At 45.8% G+C, this 18,723-nt stretch overlaps 1 protein-coding gene across 2 annotated transcripts in view; it reads left to right on the top strand.

Moving 5' to 3' along the window:
* Nucleotides 1-11,882: 11,882 nt before the first annotated feature.
* The window catches only part of FDFT1 (farnesyl-diphosphate farnesyltransferase 1), a 35,237-nt gene continuing 28,396 nt past the window's right edge, over nt 11,883-18,723 (top strand). Inside the window, exons 1-2 of one of the 2 annotated variants that reach the window (XM_010384590.2) lie at nt 11,883-12,202; nt 17,980-18,077. In XM_010384590.2, coding sequence (XP_010382892.1) covers nt 12,104-12,202; nt 17,980-18,077 — 197 coding nt within the window. In that variant the 5' untranslated portion in view covers nt 11,883-12,103. Of the gene's footprint in view, nt 12,203-16,766; nt 18,078-18,723 lie in introns of those variants that run through there. The other variant, XM_010384589.2, reaches the window with a different exon arrangement.

Here is an 18,723-nt window from a genome sequence, read left to right as displayed (position 1 = left end):
TTTTTTTTTTTTTTTTTTTTTTTGAGACGGAGTCTCGCTCTGCTGCCCAGGCTGGAGTGCAGTGGCCAGATCTCAGCTCACTGCAAGCTCCGCCTCCCGGGTTCACGCCATTCTCCTGCCTCAGCCTTCCGAGTAGCTGGGACTACAGGCGCCCGCCACGTCGCCCGGCTAGTTTTTTTTTGTATTTTTAGTAGAGACGGGGTTTCACCGTGTTAGCCAGGATGGTCTCGATCTCCTGACCTCGTGATCCGCCCGTCTCGGCCTCCCAAAGTGCTGGGATTACAGGCTTGAGCCACCGCGCCTGGCCCAAGCAATACAATCTTAACTGTTGTGGGCTTTTTTGACCATAAGAGTTGGTACTGTTTAAGGCCAAAAGTAATAGTTTTTATACATCTTTTAATTTCAACTCAGCTTTTACAATAAAAAGGATTTGTATTGCATTGAGTTTATAAACTTTTGGTTTGTGAAATCCGTATTTGATCTGTTCTCTTCCAATCAAATGTCTAGGTTTGTTTGACTTCCACCCCAGTGATTTTTCACTCTTTTTATTTTGTTTACTTCATTTTTTTTAATAAGTTAATCTCTTCATGTTCAGTTTTTACTTCACTCTTTATTCTTTTCCTTGAGTATGTTATGCTTATTTGGAAAGTCAGTGAAACTGTCAAAATGTTATCTTAATATGATACTTATAATTATATGAGAACTACAATCACCAAATCGACTGTATTCAATATTAGCAGATCTAGTTTGATAACATGGCTTGTGTGGAAACTGAGAAGGTGTTTGTCATTACCCATAGTGTTCTGTGTAGTTATTGCTTAGTCTGCAGAAAATAAAGACCTAGATGAGATGTCTGAGTTGCTTTCACTTATTAAACATGTTCACCATGGGATGATGTCTGTAACATCAGATATTGTTAAACTAGAGTAGGATTTAATAAAAATTGTGAAAGCTTACTGGCCTAACACTTTATTTCATAATATTGAGTATGAATTATATGTAGCCAGAGACGTCATGAAGCTTTACTGTTATAGTAGGTAACATGGTTAGTTTGTAGGGAAAAGAGCATATGAGTACATGCTTGTGTATTTTGGCCTTTGCCCCAGTAGAACAGACAGTGGCATTCTAGGCTTGATGTTACTAAGTTTTAGCAGACCCTAGCAAGTGGTTTGTATTTAACCATACCCATGAAGCAGACAGATTGAGGCACAGATTTTAGTGGCTTTGTGGCAGTAAATAGGGCATGGTGTGCCTTAGGAAAAGGATGTGTATAAAGGGAATTATAACTGAAATTAAAGGAGGCAGCAGTGAAGAGGAAATAATTGTCTTCTATATAAATGATATACACATGATATTTTGAGATTTTTATAAGAGCAGTGGAATACAGTTCTAGGTAGAGTAGAAAAAGGAAAGGTTTAAAGACATAAAAGATTCTTGTTGACAATTCATTTTTGGTAGCAAATCTCAAATGAGTACTTGCTATTAAGGGCTGCTGTATCAGAGTTTTGCACTATTTTGCTACCAAGTTTGATTCGTACATCTAAAACATTTTGTAGTTGATTGTCAAGGACTTAATTTGAAAATCATTTGCCAGACCACATAGTTGTCAATTTTTTTTCTAGCAGCTATTCTATTGTATTTTTAAAACATTTTTTAGATGACTTTTTAAAGTATATTTAGCAGTAACCTTAAGAGGTGCAAATTGCTAAAATAAATCTCTTCTTGTAATTTAGCCTTCATCAAATAATAGGTACCAATGTATTAAAAATATGTATTTTTTTTTCCAGCCCCTTGAACCAGAGCAGGTTCAGAGAAACTCCCAAAATTTGTATTTTAGACACGTCATGCTTGATTGGTAACTTCCCTCCTTTTTTGGGGAACATGTTTGTGTCCTATTAACTTAATTGGATAGATTTTTAAGAATTTCTTATTTTTGGCACACAGGGTTGTTAGAATTCAGAACTTGGATTTTTGGTGTAGATGCAGAGAATGATGGGTTCATTTCCTAGGTTTATATGGATTTAGGGGGTGTAGGCATTTTGAAACACTATTAACAGATGGTGCTGAAATCTATTACCTACATGTTTTCTAGCTGTTTAGCATTATGTTAATGAAGCCTCCATATAAGGAGCGTTTCTCTGGCACAGTTGGTAAAATGACTGCTAACTTCATTTAAATGTGTTACTGGATATGTAGTGTACTGAAATTATTAATCCTTTTTTTGTGTATAGGAAAAGAGAACTGGGTTAAAAGAAGCAAATTAACTTGTTCTGAAAAGAAAGTATAGGTTAGTTTTGTTTTCTGTTTAAATTGTATCTCCTTGGTAAGATTTTTTTTCCAAGGCAGAAAGCTTAGCATTTTTAGGCATAGATACCTTACCTTACAATGCCAAAATGAATTTAATTCCAGTACTCAGGTTTTTCCCTTTAACAGACTCTATGCATATCAGGGCTTTCTAATGGGTTTTTCCTCTTTGTTTTTAAAATGTGAGCAGCATTTGACCAATTTCCAGTGCTCTTAGCATTTTACTTAAAGAACAACCACTAAAAAAGAAGCTTTGTAACTTGATTGTCTTTTGCTTTGCTTTGTCAATGCCTAAGAACTTAAGAATACTCCTACCTCATTAGCTACTCAAGATGCTGTGACGATCAAATCTATTCTACATAATGTCTTTAGAAACAAAGACTTGGGTGAAAAAGGAAATAAGTATATTCTGACTTGGCTATTGAGGGGGAAAAAAAGAATTCAGCTGGGCGCGGTGGCTCAAGCCTGTAATCCCAGCACTTTGGGAGGCCGAGACGGGCGGATCACGAGGTCAGGAGTTCGAGACCATCCTGGCTAACACGGTGAAACCCCGTCTCTACTAAAAAATACAAAAAACTAGCCGGGCGAGGTGGCGGGCGCCTGTAGTCCCAGCTACTCTGAGGCTGAGGCAGGAGAACGGCATAAACCCGGGAGGCGGAGCTTGCAGTGAGCTGAGAACCGGCCACTGCACTCCAGCCCAGGTGACAGAACGAGACTCCGTCTCAAAAAAAAAAAAAAAAAAATTCAGTATTAAGTGTTCCTTATAGGAGCTACGTTAGCAGCATACTATAAAATTTTAGTTTGAAATTTTTAAAAAGTACTAATATTTAGGTATCCTGAAATTCTTTGCAGTTTGTTTTTTATGGAAATTAATCCAGTGAAACACTCAAAAGTTGTTTTTTTTTAATGGTGTTTTTCCAGATAAACTCTAGGGTAAATATTCACATAGTCACAAATACGTAATTCTGTAATTGCGAAATACTTGTATGCTTTGTTTTCATACCTCTTCCATGGCGATGTCTGAATATAATACTCCATCTATGAATATTTTAAATGTTGAAATAAAAGTAAGAAATGTGGAAAAAAAGAAAAAGAAAATGAAAGGCAGGGAGGAGAGCAAAGGATGAATATAACGTGAAGGTTTGTGTGTAGTTAGTTCAGGGGAGAAAACCAGGAGAGAGAGAGAAAGCTTACACCAGAGCTGTCACTTAAAGACGACTGGGCTAGGATGGGAAGAGAAAGAATAAGTCCCTAGAAAATTTGCTAAAAGTGAGGCCTTTGGGGTACAGAAGAGTGAGGAGGTTTGTAACAGCTGTAACAGAAACATGATCACTTCGGTTAGAGGGAAGGGCTGTAGAGCCACACGGCAAGCCCAGGGCACTTGTGCATTTCCTGACTTTTCCTGACAGCATCCAGTGGCTTAGGATCAAAAACGAAGACATTGGATGTTGGATTACCCCACAATGGACGTGGACGTTTGTCGGGGTAAGAATGGTGGGAGACCAATGGGGCAAGGAGAAACATTATTTTTTAAAATTACAAACGTCGAAAGAGTCACACAGTAAAGTTTATAGAGTGAAACGTGAAAGAATGACCTTCATCCCTGCCTTAGGAGGATCTCTGGAACAGCCTTGCTAATAGTGTCTCTGACTGCAGTGACTTATGGAAAAACCTAATAGTTGGGAAAATACTGGTATCTAGCAGTTGAGAGTAAGGGTTGTGGTTGGTGCCGCTGGAACTCCGTGGAACGTGTTCCACATGGAAGAGGTGGGGAAGGGGGAATGTGGGCAGGTAACAAGCCACACTCCCATGCTTCTCTCCCAGTGAGTGAGATCTAACTCACCCTGGCAGTAGGCTCTCAGTGGGTTTCAGGTTGGTTCCAAAAGGAGGTAGGGCCTGGTGCAGTGGCTCACATCTGTAATCCTAGCACTTTGGGAGGCTGAGGCAGGAGGATCGCTTGACCCCAGGAGTTCAAGACCAGCCTGGGCAATGTAGTGAGACCCCATCTCTACAAAAAAATACAAAAATTAGCCAGGCATGGTGATGCACACCTGTAACCCCAGCTACTACGGAGGTTGAGGTTGGAGGATCACTTGAGCCCAGGAGGTCAAGGCTGCAGTGAGCCAAGATCATGTCACTATACTCCAGCCTGGGTGACAGAGTGAGACCTCGTCTCAAAAATAAATAAAATTTTAAGATAAATACATAAAAGGAGGTAGGCATGATACAGTGTAAGTGGACTGAAAGAGAGAAGAGGAGATGGTACAGAGACAGCAGGGTGGAACATGACCAGTGGCAGTTATGCCTTTTGGGCCTGTGCCTGTTGCCTGGAAGGAGGAGAGTTTTTTGCTCTACAGGACCGTGAAGGAGGGCATGGAAATATGGGGGGTGGGGGGTGAATCTAGGCTTCCGTCAAAGAAAGGAGAGGCGGGATACTTGGACTTGACAGATTCTAAGGGAAAGATCGGTGTAGCTCATGAGTTGGGGTTTTGAGATAACTGACATTGTGAAAAATGTGGGATTTAATGTAAGCTTTCACAGTGGCTCTAGACACTTCATAAATATTTCTTAAACACCTCCTAAATGCTAGGATTTGGGAATACAAGGATAAACAAAACACAAAGCCAAATCCTATTGTAACGGGAGTGTGAAAAGTGTTTCTGTTAATGGAAAAAGTACTGTGTGAGGATGGGGGATAAGTGACTGGACTGTCCATGTTCTGATTATGCTGTAAGCACTCTGCCAGATACTGTGCAGGCCCAGTGCTTGCCCTTGAGGGGCCACTGTGAGGCAGTGAGACAGACAAGAGATTGTTAGAATACAGAAAGTTCGGGATGGAAAGAGCCACTGAACATGGTAGAAGTACTAGAAGTACTGAGGTCTGTGAAAGTAAAGACCAGCCCAATAAGCCCAAAAAAATGAGGCTCTTGATTCAGAAGTTGCTCAAGCAAGGGAGTTTTGCACTTGGTGGACACTCCGGGGCAGGCAGGGGAGTGGGAAGCTTTACAATGGAAAAGGGGAAGGCTGCAGGGGTGCTCTGATTGAGGCTTCTGGCCTGGGGAGGCTGGAGGCAGCTGATAGAGGTAGGTGTCTTCAGTGATTGGTTTGAGGAGCGTATTTGTCTTTCTGTGGTTGATTCTGAGTTGCAAGAGTCCTGACCATTTGGGGCTGATTGCTGCTGAGACTGTGGTTTTGATGCAGGACAGGCAAGCCCCAAATTGGGCCTTAGCCCATGAGGGTTCTTGGCTTTGCCCAGGAAAGAATTCAAGGGTGAGCCAGTGGTAGGGTGGAAGAAAACAGCTTTATTAAAGAGGCAGTGTGACAGCTCTGTGACTGCTTCTGCAGAGTAGGGCTGCTCCACAGACAGTGTGCTGAAAGCAGCAGCTCAGGACAGTTCTGCAGTCAGAGCTATACCTACTTTTAATTGCATGCAGATTAAGGGACAGTTTCTGAAGACAGTTCTAGGAAAGGGATAGTAACTTCTGGGTTGTTGGGTCATTGCCATGGAAAGGGGTCTTAACGCCAGGGTGTTGCCATGGCAATGGTAAACTGATATGGCACACTGGTGGGCGTGTCTTGTGGAAGGCTGCTTCTGCCCCTCCCTGTTTTAGCTGGTCCTCAATTTGGTCGGCTGTCTAAGCCCCGCCTCTGGAGTCGACTCTCATCTCCTACCTCAGTTTGATTTCCTCAGACTGCTTGCAGCAGTGGTTGTTTAAGCCACAGTTCTGTTATCATATAAGGTCTGGCTGTTGTCCATTTGTATATTCAGCCTCCAAGTGGGCACCTCAGTCAGATTGAGGGAGCTGGATTAGGGTCTCCAACTGTGTCTCTAATAAATAGCACCATCACGTAACACGTCTGTCTCTTCCTCTGCTTGTAAGCTCTTTGGGTGTGGAACCTTATCTTACTCATCTTTGTTTTTCCCGTGTCTGCTGCCACATTGTAGATGTTCAACCAATGTTTGTTGCATTTAAAGAAGAGACAAAGAATCACAGCTACTAGGGAAACTGAGATGGGAAGATAGGAAGAAACTGAGATGGGAAGATAGGAAGAAACTGAGATGGGAAGATAGGAAGAAACTGAGATGGGAAGATAGGAAGAAACTGAGATGGGAAGATAGGAAGAAACTGAGATGGGAAGATAGGAAGAAACTGAGATGGGAAGATAGGAAGAAACTGAGATGGGAAGATAGGAAGAAACTGAGATGGGAAGATAGGAAGAAACTGAGATGGTAAGATAGGAAGAAACTGAGATGGGAAGATAGGAAGAAACTGAGATGGGAAGATAGGAAGAAACTGAGATGGGAAGATAGGAAGATCCTTGGTCCCAGGAGCTTGAGGCCCACCTGGAAAACATAAGACCCTGTCTGTCTCGCACAGAAAAAAAAAGGGGGGGGGGGCGGGGTGAGAACAGATAAAGGAGAGGCCAGGAAACACGAGAAAAGGATGATTCCTGAGGCAGATTCCACCTGACCTGCAATGGAGGCGTGGCAGTGGCTAGGCAAGGAGCAGGAAGTGTATTCCAGGCAGGTGAATTGCTTGGGCCAAGGCCGGATGTGAAGTACTGCAGCCTGTTCGGGGAACAGTAAGTGCTGCTAGGACTGGATCAGGGTGTAAAAGTACAAGAGTGGGTGGACAGGAGGCTGAAATCCCAACAAAGGATGTAGATGCCAAATGGCAAGGGAGTTTTTATTCGATGCCAGAAGGCTTGATTTCCTTTAAATGAATCCATTGATTCAAAGACATTTCCTTTGAGGAATTTAAAATGGAAGGATTATAATCAAGTGTGTGTTTTGTTTTTGTTTTTATTTTTTATTTTTTTGAGACGGAGTCTCACTTTGTCGCCCAGGCTGGAGTGTGGTGTTGTCATCTCGGCTCCCGGGTTCAAGCAATTCTCCAGCCTCAGCCTCCCAAGTTACTGGGATTACAGGCACCCACCACCATGCCCAGCTAATTTTTCTATTTTTAGTAGAGACAGGGTTTCACCTTGTTGGCCAGGCTAGTCTCGAACTCCTGACCTCAAGTGATCCACCTGCCTTGGTCTTCCAAAGTGCTGGGATTGTAGGTGTGAGCCACTGCACCTGGCCCAGTGTGTGTTTTAGACAAATAACTCTACCTGCCATATGGAAAGGACAGGGGAAGTCAACTTCAACATGGTTTGGGAAAGAAGATGTGGCTTAAACCAAGATAGAGCAGAGAGGAAAGATTAAAATGAAAGATACTTGTTTTCTTGGACTCCATAGGACTTGATGAATGATTTTGAAGGATATAAGGAAAGAAAGGGAGTTAGCAATGACACCCAGATTTTGTGATTACAAAACTGAGAGGCTGTTAATGCTATCCACAGGAGAAGCAGATTCAATGGGAGAGAGCTTTAAGGAGTGGGCATGTTAAGTTTGCACTGTTTAGGCGCCATCAAAGAGGAGATGTCCCACATGCAGCTCAATTCAATAAATATTCATTGAGCACCCAGTATGTGCTGGGCACTATTCTAGATGCTTGAGGGGACGTGAGTGAGCAAAACAAAGATCCGTCATCATTGAGCTTAGATTTCTAGTGTTCACTTAAAAATATGATTTATCAATTTAGAAAAGGAGAAGAGACTTTATTTATTCTAAAGGGTTACAGCATGCTTCCAGCTTAGACCAGACAGGCACTTCGAAGGAGAAAGGGTTGAGGTAGGCGCTTTATGCTGAATGGGTTGGCTAAACATACATATTTAACAGGTTACAAGAGGAGCTATGAATATTTATGAAGGTGGACCTGACACATTGAACAAACATGTATGTAATATATGACCCACAGTCACTTTGAGAGAGAGACTCAACATGTGAATGCATTACAATTAGACTGTATATGTCAAAAGGTCTTTTTAGGACAGGACGGTGTCTTGAGTGTACAGTCTTTGTAAACTGGTCAGACCAGTCCACGGTCGGTGGTGTTATCAGCAGAAAGTTACTGAAATCAGTCTCTTGACCAGTCAAAGCCGTAGTTATGGCTGGTGGAACAAGGATTCACTGTCTGGTGGAGCTGCAAGTGTTTTACTATTGCTTATCTCAAGGCCAGTGTTGTTTAGCTGCTGGAGAAAAAGAAGACCCTGTGGCAGTTAGAGCTTAGTTGATTCTTTAAGCGTAGGGGTGCCTGACTTCACCATTGCCTGCACGGCCTTAGGACCTGTTTATAATTGGGTATCTTACTGCCACAGAGTCTGTTCCATTAGTCTTATGATCTCTGTTTTAATGTTAATGCCGGTCAGTTGTGTATGAACTCCAAAAGGGAGGTGGTACAATGAGGGCTGTCTGATCTCCTGTCCCGTTATTTGAAATGCTTGTTCCCGGTGCCTTAAAGAAATAGCACTTGAGCCGGGCGCGGTGGCTCACGCCTGTAATCCCAGCACTTTGGGAGGCCGAGGTGGACAGATCATGAGGTCAGGAGATCGAGACCATCCTGGCTAACACGGTGAAACCCCATTTCTACTAAAAAATACAAAAATTAGCCGGGCATGGTGGCGGGCGCCTGTAGTCCCAGCTACTTGGGAGGCTGAGGCAGGAGACTGGCGTGAACCCGGGAGGTGGAGCTTGCAGTGAGCCGAGGTCACGCCACCGCACTTCAGCCTGGGCGACAGAGCGAGACTCAGACCCCCAAAAAAAAAAGAAAGAAAGAAATAGCACTTGTAGGCAGGGTGCTGTGGTTCACACCTGTAATCCCAGCACTTCAGGAGGACAAGGCGGGTGGATCACGAGGTCAAGAGATTGATACGATCCTGGCCAACACGGTGAAACCCCGTCGCTACTAAAAATACAAAAATTAGCTGGGTGTGGTGGTGTATGGCTGTAGTCCCAGCTACTCAGGAGGCTAAGGCAGGAGAATCGCTTAAACTTGGGAGGCAGAGGTTGCAGTGAGCCAAGATCGCGCCACTGCACTCCAGCCTCGCGACAGAGTGACACTCCATCTCAAAAAAAAAGAACAGCACTTGAAGTCTGGGCGTGGTGGCTTACGCCTGTAATCCCAGCACTTTGGGAGGCCGAGGTGGGTGGATCACGAGGTCATGAGTTCGAGACCAGCTTGGCCAACATGGTGAAACCCTGTCTCTATTAAAAATACAAAAATTACCCAGGTGTGGTGGTGGGTAGGAGGGAGGCTGAGGCAGGAGAATCGCTTGAACCCAGAAAGCAGAGGTTGCAGTGAGCCAAGATTGCGCCACTGCACTCCAGCCTGGGCAACAAGAGTGAAACTCCTTCTCAAAAAAAAAAAAAAAAAAAATAGCACTCGAACATAAATTTAATTTACTCAGCAAGGCTATTTTTACTTCCTGCAGAAAGGGTAACCTTGCCAGCAGTTTTGCCACGAGAGTATACCAAACAAAGGAGAAAGGGTCATTCATAACCTGACACATCCACCCTACTGCTGTGTCCGGTTTCCGTTGTCTGGAATGGGACCTGACTTTCTGTATTTGTCCCGATTGGCTAGCAACTTAGAACTTTTTAAAAGAGAAAAAGGTAGAGAAGAACAAAGGAAGGAGGAAGTAACTTGTGGAATGGTGAGAAAGGTAAAAACACCTTCAAACAAGAAAGAGGAACAGGCTTGCTTGGACCAGTATAAGCGTGCCAGGGCAAATATTTAGGCTAAATTGTGGGAGCTAAGAACATAAAGTACACTGATTTCTTTATCACGGCTAGAAGATATTTAAGAATGTTAGCACAGGTCTTTGAATAAATTTTGCTTCTAAGAGAAGTTACTATTTATTCCTAACTAAATACGGAGGAAAGTCTTTGAAGAGGAACCTCTACTTTACTTTTTACATCATCATGACTGGAAACTAAGTTTTAAAGATTTTTCTGGGGTTCCCTTGGCCAAGGTGGGGAGTGGGAGGGCTGTCCAGTGGTAGGGGCTTAGGATTTTAATTTTAGTTTACACTAGCAAGGGGAAACACTCTGTGATCTAATACATAAGTAAATGATGTATTTACCATAGAATATGGTAAATATAGGCAAGTGGAGCAGGAAAATGGGATCAGCAGTGGTGGAAATGCAGGGGAGGGCAAACAGGTGGGTCTAGATGAGGTGTGAGCAAACTCGAGGGGCACAGGAGTTAGCCAAGCCAGTATCTGGGGGATAGTGCAGGAATAGTGAACAGCTAGACAAAAAGCCCTGGGACTAGAGAAGGTGAAAGCGTAAGAGATGGAGGCCAGAGAGGTAATCTGGGTGGAAGACTACTCATTGCAGCCTCTCGGGATCCCCGTAGGGGCTTTGGCTTTTGCCGGAGAGACCCTGAACGGCTTTGGGCAGTGAACGGACCTGACAAGTTTTTGTTTTTGAGACGAAGTCTCACTCTTGTCCCCCAGGCTGCAGTGCAATGGTGCGATCTCAGCTCACTGCAACCTCTGCCTCCGGGTTCAAGTGATTCTCCTGCCTCAGCCTCCCAAGTAGCTGGGATTACAGGTGCCTGTAGGTGGCTAATTTTTGTATTTTTAGTAGGGACGGGTTTCATCATGTTGGCCAGGCTGGTCTTGAACTCCTGACCTCAGGTCATCTGTCCGCCTTGGCCTCCCAAAGTGCTGGGATTACAGGAGTGCACCACCACGCTCGGCCAGACCGGACAGGTTTTAAGAGGATTACTGGTTGCTGTGTTAAAACAGACTGCAGAATGGCTTAGGTAGCCAGTTTTTTTTTTTTTTTGAGACGGAGTCTTGCTCTGTTGCCCAGGCTGGAGTGCAGTGGCGTGATCTCGGCTCACTGCAACCTCCACCTCCTGGGTTCAAGTGATTATCCTGCCTCAGCCTCCGAAGTAGCTGGGACTACAGGCGCCTGCCACCTGATACCCGGCTTTTTTGTATTTTTAGTAGAGACGGGGTTTCACCATGTTGGCCAGGATGGTCTCGATCTCTTGACCTCGTGATCCACCCGCCTCGGCCTCCCAAAGTGCTGGGATTACAGGCGTGAGCCACCTCACCCGGCCAGGTAGCCAGTGGTTTCTACGGCTGGAGAGATCTAGGATGAGAGAAGTTTCCACCTTTCTGTTACAGGCCCTCTAAGGCTTCAGCTCCTTTTTCTAGGACTAAGCTGGATCTCAAGTAAACACTTTAGAGAGGAGGCAGCTGAAGCTCCAGGAGTGTGCGGGGCTCCCTGGGGCCGGATGGCGGTGGCGGGCAGGAGAGCGGGCTGTGCTGGGGTGTGTTACAGTAAAGACGCCCAGCTTGGCGCGGGGCCAGCCTTTTCACGGTCTTAGGCTCTATGGGGAGCGGCTGCAGAGCTCATGAGTTGGCAGGAGCCAACGAGGCTGGACACGTGGACGACTTATTGACCAAGCGGGGCGCACGCCGGCCGGCACTGCTCTCCAGACGCCGGACCACCGTTGGGCTCCTGCGAACCCTGACCCTGCGGCCTCACGTCCGGTCCCCACGGCGTTCGCACTCCCAGCCGGCGTAAGCCGGAGAAAACAAAGGCCCGGCTCCATCAGGGCACCAATCCCGCTCGTCGGCCTCTTTCTCCGCCTCCAATGAGCTTCTAGGGTGTTGTCACGCCAGGCTCCTTCCGCCACTGATTGGCCGGCGTCTTCCTAGTGCGAGCGGCGCTGGCCAATCAGCACCCGTCAGTCCACCCCGCTAGCCCGCAGGTGGCCACGCTAGCGCCCGAGGCCCGTTGAGTGGGCGGAGCGGCGGGCGGGGCGTCGTCGTGCTGGGCCCGCCTCCTTCCCGGCCAGCCCCGAGCCGCGCCTACTCCACAGGTCCGGCCGGCCGGTGAGAGCCTGGGGACCGCAGAGGTCAGCGCCGCGCCGGAGAGTCCGCCACCTGCGCCAGGATGGAGTTCGTGAAGTGCCTGGGCCACCCCGAAGAGTTCTACAACCTGGTGCGCTTCCGGATCGGGGGCAAGCGGAAGGTGATGCCCAAGATGGACCAGGTGGGCCGAGCATCCCTGCTTCCTGGGTCGGGGACGGCATCAGGGCCTGAGCGGCCGGGCCCGGATCTGGGGCAAGGGGCGCAGCGAGCAGGGCCGACGCCCGGGCGTTCCCGTCCCCCTTACCTCGAGCCTTCCCCACGTCGGGTCCGGGTGGACGCGGCCCTCCTGGCAGGCCTGTCCCTGCCCCCGCAAGCCGCCCTGGGCCTGAGCGGCTTCTGCCTGGTTCCCGGCGGTTGCGCTCCCCGTTTCGTCCCTTCCGTGAGCATCGGCGCTTACCAGTGTTCTAACCCGAGGGTTGCACATCTGAGGCGATGTGGGTGGGTTATGTGGGAGAGGACGAGTGCGTGTTTTGGTAAGCAAAATGAACTATGCAGGTAACATCACATGAACACCCTTTCTGGAATGAAATCTCACTCCTCCAGTTTCACCTCCTCCTCCAGAGCTCTCCCCGCCTTGCTGCCATCCACCGCTTCATCCTCAGCGCTTCCTGAGTTTTAAAATCGCCTATCTACACTTCCGAGTTCTAATGAGTTATCTGTGCGTCTATGGATTAGCTAGGTGGTTGGCGGAAGGTCAGAACTTGGTTTTACTTAACATTTTATCTGCCTCATGCCTGTACTATTTATTAAATGAATGCATAAGAGGTGTTTTTATTTCAACAAGAAAATTATTCTATGCGATTATTGAATGAATAGACACATTCAACCGAGTTCTTCTGGTCTGGACCAGCCTGGCTGATTGCTGTGACATTTTGGGCCAACAGGACGGTAGCAAATGTGACTCAGGCCGAGGCTTGATAGGTGCCTGAACATTGGAGTCTTTCTGTCAGTGTCCATGTGCTTCAGTAAACACACTAGAAAATAAATTTCTGGTTTTTGTCTCCATTAGACTACACCCTCGTTTGGTGTTATCTTTCACATGCTGTCTTTAGGACAGGTACATCCTTCAGCCTATTTGTAGAATATTCAATTTTCTCCATCTTTTCTTTGCCGGTGCTACATTATTTTAATTATTTTGCTGCAGAATAACTTATTATTTGATAGGGCAGATGTCACTTTTTATATTTAGATGTAGCATTCATTTATTTAACAAATATTTGACCACCAGTTGTATATCAGATTGTGTTTTAGGTGCTGGAGATACAACTGTGAACAAGATAGGTGAAGACCTTGCTTTTATAAAACTTACTTTTTAGTGGAAGAGAGACAATTCAAAAAAACAAATGTACAGTTTTTCAGGTGGAGAAAAGCACTGCAGAGGAAGATGCTAGCAGATTGGTTACCTGTTGGGAGGGAAAGTGGGTGGTCATGGTGAGTAGTGAAAGACTTCACAGTATGCTGTTTTTGTACATTTTGATTTTTTTTAAAGTGAGACGAGCTATTCCTTCTAGCTCTGATAATATGGTACAGTAGTATTTGTTTTGTTGTAGTCTTTCTGGGCACTATTTAAATCCCCATGAGCCGTTAAAAAAATAACCGAGTTGTAATTAGGGGAAACAAATTGGAAAATACATTTCCCTTCACTTAACATTATCTTAGTTTCTCTCTCTCCTTTTTTTTTTTTTTTTTTTTGAGATGGAGTCTCCCATCTGTTGCCCAGGCTGGAGTGTAGTGGCGCAACCTCAGCTCGCTGCAGCCTCCGCCTCCTGGGTTCAAGCAATTCTCCTGCCTCAGCCTCCCGAGTAGCTGGGATTACATGCGCCTGCTACCACACCCGGCTGATTTTTTGGTATTTTTAGTAGAGACTGGGTTTCACCATGTTGGCGAGGCTGGTTTTGAACTCCTGACTTCAAGTGATCTGCCTGTGGTCTCTCAAAGTGCTAGGATTACAGGTGAGAGCCACCGCACCCGGCTTTTTTTTTTTTTTTTTGAGACGGGGTCTCGCTCTGTTGTCCAGGCTAGAATGCTGTGGCCTGAACATGACTCACTGCAGTCTTGACTTCCCTGGCTCAAGCCATCCTCCCACCTCAGCTTCCTAATCCTGAGTAGCTAGGACTACAGGCACGTGCCACCAATGCCTGGCTAATTTTCAAATTTTTTTGTAGACACAATGTCTCGCTACATTGCCCAGGCTGGTCTTGAACTCCTGAGCTCAAGCGATTTTCCCATGTCAGCCTCAAAGTGCTGGGATTACAGGTGTGAGCCACTGCACCCAACCAGTTTCTCTCTACAAACTAGGGAAAAAATTTACACTTAGCAGATATTGAGGGCTGATTATTTCTATTGCAGAAGGATTTGGCTATAGAATTTCAGGGTTTAGTAAACTTGATTTATACTGCATTTTTAGGAGCATATCAGTAAATCTAGGGGCATATGCTGCCTGCAAGGTGTGTGGCATCACCCAAAAGCCAAGTGATGGAAAAAGCAGGCTGTTTGTAATCAGGCAGATCTGGCTTCTGTCAAATCTAAATCCTGTTATTTAGACTAGTATATTCTCTGAAGTCTATTATTAACTCCAGTTTCTGACTCTGTTAAGTTAGGTGAACAACCTTGGTAACTTAACCTCTGAGCCACAGTTACTTCATCTGTAAAATTGGGATGTATGTGTGGTCACGATTTTTTAACCACAACTCCCCAACTCTAAGATGGTCTGCAAACGTTTTTTTGTCAATTTGGCTCAAAATCACTTGGCAGCAAAACCTGACTTGAAGTTGAGGCTACATTCATCCCACTTAGTATAAATATTCAAATGTTTTGCTAAAGAAATAATTATGAGATGCTACTTCACACTGACTGGGGTTGTATATGCATTTTATTGCCTATTTTCTAAAACACTAAAAATGCTAAATTCTGCCCCAAGTCTTGCCACAAATGTGTCAGTGGACTGTAGGCCTTTGAGACCTTAAAGGGTTGAGTAAGGATAACAGGCGATGTCCACATTGTGCTTGGCATGAAGTTAGGTGCCTGATAAATGATGGTTATCAATCTGATTATGTAAATTCAGTTCTGAGTTTGTGGTATTTTTCCCCTCCTGGAGAAACCTATTCTATTTTAAAGTGAGGAAGGCTGCATAGAGGGCCGGTAGCTGGTAGCTGTTCACTTGTGGAACTTTCAGCCTGAGGCTGGAGCCCCTTCCTGGGAGTCTGGTCTTGTCCTCCTGACCACCCCACACCCCTCCTCTAAATTCCCTCCATCCCTGTTTTCTCCCACTTGCAAGCTCTTGGGAGTGCCCTGAATCTCAGACTGCAATAGAAAACCCAGGAGGGACAGGCAGCAGTAGCCTGAGCTTTCTTTCTCCCTTAGCTCATGAGAATTAAGAGGTGGAAATTTTTAGTGAGTAGTGTTTTCCATAGTGTGCTTACTAGTTGTGTCTTCCTGTTTTGTTCTTGGTGATTTGAAGAAACTGTTGTTACAAGGAAAGGCACTGAAACAAATAGGTGACAGGAAAAAGAGCAGCAGGGGTACGAGCTGGAGGAGTAAGTGGCTTAGCTTGCTCCCTTTCAGAGTGGAGAGCTGTGTGGGAAGGAGGGATAGTGTTCTTGAAGAGTGTTGGTGTTCAAATCTAGGGGGACTGTGTCTTGGCATTGATTGAAACTCCTGGCTTAGCATCAGCCCCCAAACTCTTGGTTGGACTGAACATGACTTGGCAGTGCAGTTAAAAATACTGCCTGCTGTAGCCTGGTAATGGTCAGGCTATGTGAAGAGCTGATCTGGAGCTCAGTCCAGAGCAGGTATTCTTGTTTCTTTCACTCTGAAATCTTGCCTCCCCATATTTTGAGAGGGAAGGAGTTGGTGAATTGTTTTAAAATACTCGATGAATGTCTTCATTTTTTTCATCACACCTTTACCGAATATGTTTATGTGCCAGACACTGAACTTTACTAATATTAGGGTGCCCAGTAAATATTTGTTTTTACTAATAATTTTTATGGCAATAAAATGACTTTTTCAGAATTATGTGATTTAAAAGATTGACTCTTTTGGCAAAATAATATGTATTCATGATAGGAAATATACACAAATAAAAACAACATAGTTCACTTAAACCCCCCACCAGAGCCCAAGGTTCACTGTTACCATTCTGAAGTGACTGTGGAATTTCCTAGCAGTGGATATGCCATATTTTTTTTAGGAGCATATCAGTAATTTTTAAATTTTTAAATTTTTTTTGAGATGGGGTCTCACTCAGTAGTATACGATATCATAGTTCACTGTAACCTGTATCTCCTGGGCTCAAGTGATCCTCCCACCTCAGCCTCCTGAGTAGCTAGTCTTGAGTAGCTAGGACTACAGGTGGGCGCTACCACGCCTGGCTTTTAAAAAAAATTTTTTTAAAAGCTTTTTTGTGAAGATGAGGTCTCACTATGTTGCCCAGGCTGCCCTCAAATTCCTGGACTCAAGTAGTTCTCCCACCTTGGCCTCCCAAAGTGTGGGATTACAGGCGAGAGCCACCACACCTGGCCCTGTTAGATAAATGATTCCCATCTCTCTCCTAAAAAGAACTGTTGTGAGACTGTCGGGTGAGGAGAGGGAAGTGGGGAATAGGAACCCGCTGTACTTTCGACTCCCTGTGGGCCTAAAACTGCTCTAAAAAATAGTCTATGAAAATAAATACACTATAAACAGCAACTCTTTCTGATATGCTTGCATTTAAAATAAGACTTTTTTTCCCTTTTGGAAAAACACAGTCCTTCTTTGCTTTAGGGAAGAGTAAAGGTCAGTGCACTGCATTCCATTAATTTCGAAGGGAAAGATGAGAAGACAGGAATGGCTGGCTTTCTGGAGAATAGTAGAGGCTTAACAGGTGTCAGAGAAAAACCACAGTTTTCTCTGAAAACAGGTATCAGAGAAAAACCATAGTTGGACAGTGGTAGTAAAACGGCAAAACACAGATTTTATTCAGAACAACGATTGCAGTAAGAGGAGAGAGACCTCGGTACAGAACTGGGCTCCATTCCCAATACAAGGAAAAGTAGGAATTGATGACAGAGGAGCCGGATGTCAGTGGATGGAAAATCATTACGAGGAAACACAGGGGTGAGGATTCTTGCTGAAGGCAGGCCAGAGTTATCATCAGACATCACCTGAGGGATGCAGGGGGATGTGGAACCTGATCAGGTGTCCAGGGTGATCAGATATTGAAGTTGGGGGATTCTGGGCAAATCAATTTAGCAGGATTCTTGGTAAAATTGGGCGATGCAAAGACAGACGCGTTGAGTACAAAGTCCAGGCCTTGTTGGGAAGAGGATTCAGCGGAGCCTGGGTAGAGTTTGGTCTAGGGAGACTCTGTCACTGGGAGGACAAGCGAGCTGCTCGGAAGTGCGCTGGGTTCCCTTAGCGGCAGGTGGGTTCCGTTGAGAAGGGCAAGACCGGGAGGAAGCAGGCGCCAGGTGCCGAAGGGGTGCGGAGCGGGAGACGGGGGCGGGGCTGCGGGCCAGGCAGCGGCCTCCACGTGCGGGGCGGGCCCGTTCTGGGTCGGCCCAGCGCGTATTCGAGTAGAGGGCGAGCCCGTCCCGCCCCTCGTTGGGCGCTTCCCAGATCGGCTCGAGTCTATGGAGGAAAAACTCCGCGGGGTCCGCGATTCCCATGGCCGCAGCCGCCTGCGGCACCAAGGCCATGGCCCTCTTCAAGCGCACCTTGGTGCTGAGTCCCGCCGCGGCGCCCAGGGGCCCGGGCGCAGGCACCGCCCCGCGGGGCTGCTGCTTGCCTCCTGCAGCCTGGCCCTGCAAGGACTGGCCCCGGGGAGAGGGCGGCAGGCTGTGGAGCCGCCTGCCCCAGTCCCACTCCCACTCCTGCTCCTCGACGTCTCCCACCGCCGTGTGTCTTGTCTGCCCGCAGGACTCGCTCAGCAGCAGCCTGAAAACTTGCTACAAGTATCTCAATCAGACCAGTCGCAGTTTCGCAGCTGTTATCCAGGCGCTGGATGGAGAAATGCGGTGAGTGATGGAGGCAGCGCCTCTGGCTTGGAGGAAAGCTTGTCCCGGGAGCTTTCAGTGGTTGGAGGCTACGTTTTGATATAGCGCTTAGCGTTGCAGCCTCGTTGCTGTGGCTTGCCCAGAACATAGCCCTGCCCTATGTGTTTACTTTAGAGCCCTTCCAGGCTCTTTGCCATCTAGTAGTGTCCCTTTGGGCCCAGCCTTTCAGAGAAGGGGGGAGGGGGTGATGTTTATTAACTTTTTTTAGTCCTGACAGCTGAACCTGTCTGTGAGCAGGTCGTGTATTTTCTCGGCTTCTCTTATCCAACTTTACATTTCTATTTCTAGCATATTCGGTTGATTCTTTTGAAGCTATCTCTGTGCAGATTACACGCATGAACTTAACACCAGTTGCCTTTATGTATGATCGTCTTTATACTGAGAAGTTACTGTGTTTTTTGACTTTCTTTTCTATTTGCCAAATAATTAGTTCGGTCTTTTGGTCTCTATAGTTGTTCTGCATTAGTTAAATGCAACTCACTGCTGGGAGTACTAGTGACACCCAACTAGTAGGCTTTTAATTTTTTAATAAACAAACTACAGAAGTTCATTACTCTCATGTAAGAAAGGAAAACTAATGTAAGTTTCGTTAAATATGAAAAGCTTT

This window comes from Rhinopithecus roxellana, chromosome 9 (assembly GCF_007565055.1).
Source record: "Rhinopithecus roxellana isolate Shanxi Qingling chromosome 9, ASM756505v1, whole genome shotgun sequence".
NCBI classification, from domain to species: Eukaryota; Metazoa; Chordata; class Mammalia; order Primates; family Cercopithecidae; genus Rhinopithecus; species Rhinopithecus roxellana.
The sequence above is the reverse complement of the archived record's forward strand: the minus strand, read 5'-3'. Positions and strand labels throughout refer to the sequence as shown.